This window comes from Hordeum vulgare, chromosome 2H (assembly GCF_904849725.1).
Source record: "Hordeum vulgare subsp. vulgare chromosome 2H, MorexV3_pseudomolecules_assembly, whole genome shotgun sequence".
NCBI classification, from domain to species: domain Eukaryota; kingdom Viridiplantae; phylum Streptophyta; class Magnoliopsida; order Poales; family Poaceae; genus Hordeum; species Hordeum vulgare.
In genome coordinates, this window is record NC_058519.1 from 609,384,675 (window position 1) to 609,390,198 (window position 5,524).

The 5,524-nt window shown below is 54.8% G+C and overlaps 1 protein-coding gene across 1 annotated transcript; it reads right to left on the reverse strand.

Annotated features, from left to right (window-relative positions):
• Positions 1-2,799: 2,799 nt before the first annotated feature.
• LOC123430776 (protein NRT1/ PTR FAMILY 8.3-like) lies at positions 2,800-5,038 on the reverse strand. The gene is made up of 3 exons (XM_045114615.1): positions 4,917-5,038; positions 4,484-4,792; positions 2,800-4,380 (listed from the first exon to the last, which is right to left on the reverse strand). The coding sequence occupies exons 1-3, from the start codon at positions 4,959-4,961 to the stop codon at positions 3,019-3,021; spliced, it is 1,716 nt and encodes a 571-aa protein (XP_044970550.1). The 5' UTR covers positions 4,962-5,038; the 3' UTR covers positions 2,800-3,018.
• Between the last annotated feature and the right edge of the window lie 486 nt (positions 5,039-5,524).

Here is a 5,524-nt window from a genome sequence, read left to right on the forward strand (position 1 = left end):
ACCGCGTTCACTAACGCTTCTGCTGTACGGTCTACAAGGGTACGTAGATCACTCATCCCCTCTCGTAGATGGACATCACCATGATAGGTCTTCGTGCGCGTAGGAAATTTTTTGTTTCCCATGCGACGTTCACCAACATATATAACGCGGTTGATGTAGTGGAACATCTTAGTGATCAAAATCGCAGCCCGTCCGGCGATCTCATCACGATCCGTCCCGCGATCCCATCACGATCCATCCCGATCTAGTGTCGAACGGACGACAGCTCCGTGTTTAGTGCACGTAAAGCTTGATGACGATCCCCGTCTTCTTGATCCTGCAAGAGGGGCGGAGAGGTAGATGAGTTCTCCAGCACGGCGGCGTGGTGGTGGTGGTGGTGGAACTATTCCAACAGGGCTTCGCCTAAGCACCGCTGGAACTAGACTAGAGGAGAAACAGATCTAGAGAGAGAGGGCAGCATGTGGCTGATTTGTTGTGTCTCAGAAACCCTCAATACCTCTAGTATATATATAGGAGGGAGGGATGGAAGGAGGCAGCCTCAAACCCTCAAGGTATGGCCGAAATTGGAGGTGGAGGAGTCCTACTCCAATCTTACTAGGAGTAGGATTCCTCCTTTCCACTTGGAAAACATTTCCACCTTTTCCACCTTTGGGTTTTGTGCCTCTCAAACCTCATGGGCCTTAGTGGGAGCTTATGTGAATCCACTAGGGGCTGGTTTGTATCCTCCCATAGCCCATAAGGTCCCTCGGGGCGTGACACCCCTCCCGATGGTCCCCGGTATCCTCCCGGCACTCCCGGTACACTACCGATGAGCCCAAAACTTTTCCAGTGAATAAAACAGAACTTCCTATATATAAATCTTTACCTCCGGACTATTCCGGAGCTCCTCGTGGCGTCCGGGATCTCATCCGGGAGTCCGAACAACTTTCGGTTACCAACACCTATAACTCAACTATACCGAGACGTCACTGAACCTTAAGTGTGCAGACCTTGCGGGTTCGAGAACTATGTAGACATGACCGAGACACCTCTATGGTCAATAACCAATAGCGGGACCTGGATGCCCATATTGGCTCCTATATATTCTATGAAGATCTTTATCGGTTGAACCTCTATGTCAAGGATTCAGTTAATCCCGTATGTTTTTCCATTTGTCCTTCCGTATGTTACTTGCCCGAGATTCGATCGTCGGTATCTCCATACCTAGTTCAATCCCGTTACCGGCAAGTCTCTTTACTCATTCCGTAATACATGATCCCGTGACTAACTCCTTAGTCACTTTACTTATTGTATTACCGAGTGGGCCCCGAGATACCTCTCCGTCACACGGAGTGACAAATCTCAATCTTGATCCATGCCAACCTAACAAACACCTTTGGAGATACTTGTAGAGCACCTTTATAGTCACTCAGCAACATTGCGACGTTTGATACACATAAGGTATTCCTCCGGTGTCCGGGAGTTACATGATCTCATGGTCATAGGAAGAGATACATTAACATGCAGAAAAGAGTAACAATAAACTGACACGATCATATGCTACGTTTATAGTTTGGGTCTTGTCCATCACATCATTCTCCTAATGATGTGATCCCGTTATCAAGTAACAACACTTGTCTATGGCTAGGAAACCTTGACCATCTTTGATCAACGAGCTAGTCAACTAGAGGCTCACTAGGGACAGTGTATTGTCTATGTATCCACACATGTATTTGAGTTTCCAATCAATACAATTCTAGCATGGATAATGAACGGTTATCATGAACAAGGAAATATAATAATAACCAATTTATTATTGCCTCTAGAGCATATTTCCAACAGTCATGGCGTGATGGCTTCGTGGGAGGCGTGCGGGCTAGCAGAGGTGTTGTGCGTGGGGTTGTGGTGTTGGGCGGTGCTCTGGGCGAAAGCTTGCCGGCCGAAGGTGTCGGCGTCTATGGACGTCGTCTCACCTCCTTGGAGGCACCGTTTAGGAGTTCTCTACCTGCACACCATCGGATCCAGTTCTTCGAGTGAAAATCTTAGACCCGGTTGGGTCGGACGACGGCGTCGGCATCGTCACTTCCTTCTTGGGGGGCGTTGTCTTGAGGAACTTTGGATCTCGTTTGCACGCTCCATGGGCTAGATGCTCGCGACATTGCGGTCGACTCGTGCCCGTCCGATAATGTGGATGCTTTGTGTGGCTTCTTGTGTGGCAACGATGGCCACTTCAAGCAGAGTAGGATTTGCTACTGTGTTCTGATAGTCGGTCTCATCCGGCGTGTTCGAGGGTTCGTCGTGCCTCTCTTCTCTTCTGAAGTCGGAGCTGTTTGAGGAGAGCCTTGCAGTGACGATGACGCGAGACGGGTGGTCGATTCTGGCATTGGCTCGGCGTAGGTCCAACGCTTTTTATCCTACAATGCTCGTCGACAGAGTCGGAGCTGTCTGGTCGCCGACGCGTGTGGTGGACTGTTTGGAGTTGACCGACGCGGGTCTCTGCGCTCGTGTACGGTGGAGGCTACGTACATCGGTGGTCGTCGATGGTGAAATCGGAGTCGCCCTCGCGGAGGTGTGATGACGATTACACCGGATTGCAACCTCGACGACGCTCTTTTCCTTGACGGCGTGTGTGCGTTCTTGTGTAGATCATCAGATCGCCCTGTGTGCCTTGTTTTGACGGACGTATTATGATGATTTTAGCTCGATTTTCTGTTTATTAACCAGACAATTCTCGTCGACTTTTTTAATGAATTAGATTCTAAGACCGCGTTTTAAAAAAAAAACTACTAAAACATCTACAAACAAAACGAAGACAACTAATAGTACACAGTATCACAAACCCAATTGTTGTTGCTTGTTCCCGTAATTGCACCATACCAAACTAGATTTAAAATTCTTTTATAACGCGCTACCTAAAGAAAGAACTTTTTGAATTCTGAAACAAGAAACAAAACAATCTTTTGTACCACCGCACTGCGTGTTGCAATGCGAAATCCGATGCCCTCCTTATGTACGCCGACGAGCAAGGAACGATCACGATCACGACACGACCGTCTTCACCTGGTAGTTCCTGGCGAAGGCGCTGTACACGACGAAGTTGAGCGTGCACAGCGCCGCCATGGACCAGAAGAAGTAGTCGAGGTGCCCTTCGTTGAGGTCGTCCGATATCCACCCGGGCCGCCCGCCGGTGGCCGTGAGCGCGTTCACGACGGCGTAGATCATCGAGCTCGCGTAGCTGCCCAGCGCCACGGTGAGCAGCGAGAAGGACGTGCACATGCTCTTCATCGACTCCGGCGCCTCGGTGTAGAAGAACTCCAGCTGCGCGATGTAGCAGAACACCTCCCCGCCGGCGAGCACGAAGTACTGCGGCATCTGCCACCCGATGCTGATGGACTCCCCGCTCCCGGCGGCCTCCAGCCTCCTCATCTCCACCAGCGCCGCCACGGCCATCGCGAACGCCATGAGCAGCCGCCCGGCGCCCATCCGCCGCAGCTGCGACGGCTCGTCGCTCGCCGGGGACAGTCTCCTGAGTGCCGGCACGATCACCGAGCCGTAGAGGAGCACCCACGCCAGGACGCAGATCACCTCGAAGGACACCATGGACGCGGCCGGGATGGTGAACGACATGACCCGCATGTCCATGGCGCTGCCCTGCTGTACGAACGTGGTGTTGAGCTGCGCGTACGCCGCCGACAGCACGATGCTCGTCGCCCAGATCGGCAGCAGCCGCATCAGGATCTTGAGCTCCTCCACCTGCGTCACCGTGCAGAGCCTCCACGAGCCCGCGGCCGCCGCCGCGGCGTCGACGTTGGTCACCTCCTCCAGGTCCGAGTCCGCGACCACGGCCGCCTTGTCGAGGAACGTGAACTCCTTGGTGTGCGCGATCCTGGGCTGGTCGATCTTGTCGCTGACCTCGTAGAGGACGGCGGCGTCGGCGGGGACGCGCAGGGTGACCTTCCTGCACGCGGCGACCACGACCTGGCACAGGCTCTTGAACGGGCTACCGGTCGGCATGCTGCGCTTGTACATGGGCGTGAAAAGGACGAAGCCGACGAAGGCGAGCGCGATGCAGGCCGTGGCGATGCCGAAGCCGAGGCCCCAGCTGACGTTCTGCTGGATCCACACGAGGAAGAGCCCGGACACGATCATGCCGAAGTCGACGCAGATGTAGAACCAGCTGAAGAATGCCATCTTCCGCTCCCGGTCCACGGCGTTGTCGTCGTCGAACTGCTCCGCCCCGAACGGCAACAGGGCCGCCCGCACGCCGCCGCTGCCGAACGCCACGAGGTAGAGGCCGGAGAAGGCGACGGTGTGCGCGCCGAACATCGGATGGCACGACGAGCCCAGCCCGCACAGATCGGTGGTCGGCAGGAGCGCAGAGAAGGTGATGAGCATCATACCCTGACAGGAGTGAACGACGACACGGAGACAAGTTAGGCAAGCTCATGGAGGAGGAAGCTGCTACGGCATGTCAAGGGTTACGGTTTGGGCGGCGTGTGCTTACGAGAAGGTAGACGACGAGGGAGACGAGGATGGTGTTGTAGTTGCCCCAGAAGGTGTCGGCGAGGATGGCGCCGAGGACGGGCGTGAGGAAGCTGGTGCCGATCCACGTGGTGACGTTGGAGGCGCTGGCCAGGCCGCTGCCGTGCAGGACGCTCTCCAGGTAGAGCACCAGGTTGGTGGCAATGCCGTTGAAGGCCGTGCTCTCGAGGCACTCGAACCCGAGCACCACCGCCGGCGCCCGGCTGCCGGTCTTCTTGCTCTCTATCAGCGGCGTCTTGAGGCTTTCCTCGTCGACCTTCGAGCCCCGGCTCTGTAAACAATTCGTGCCGCAAGTTCGATCGTTAGACATCTGAAATCAGGGGCGCGTGGTACGTACGTACGTTTATGTCTGATGATCGATCGATCGATCACGATCGGCATGCATGCATGCATACCTTTGGCAGCCGCGGCGAGCCCTGGCCTCTTTCCATGGCGTCCATTGCTGCACCGACGATAAGCTAGGTATGCCTTGATGAAGTGAGAAGCCTTGTGGCTTTTTTGAGTGGCTCGGGTGGGAGCCTTGAAGGTGGGATGGAAGCAAGAGGCAAAGCAGCGGGGCATTATATACATGCCGCGCGAGAGAGAACGGGTCCCGGTGATGCACTACGATGGTCAAACGAAATGAGGCAGTGGGATCGCACGGTGACGGAAAGGGCTCGCGTGCGCGCGGCTCCGGCAAAGGATAAATGAATGGATGAATGAATGAATTGGGGCACATGCGTAATACTAGTCTTGTGCACGCACCGATCGCGGTAGCAGGCAGGCAGCTGTGGTGGTCGTGGTAGCGCTAGCTAGAATATGACCGGCCATGATGGATTTTTGTGCTCTTTTTTAGCGATTCTGCTGCGACGGTTCGACACAGGAAGTTTCCCTGCGGTTGAGCTTGCGTCTGCGCGACTCCGGGATTCTTGCGTGGGGTCTGCACTTTTTTCAGGACGGGGAGCCGCCGTGGCAACTTTTCCGGTGGAACTTTACTGCGCCCGCCGCCCGATCCACTTGTGTA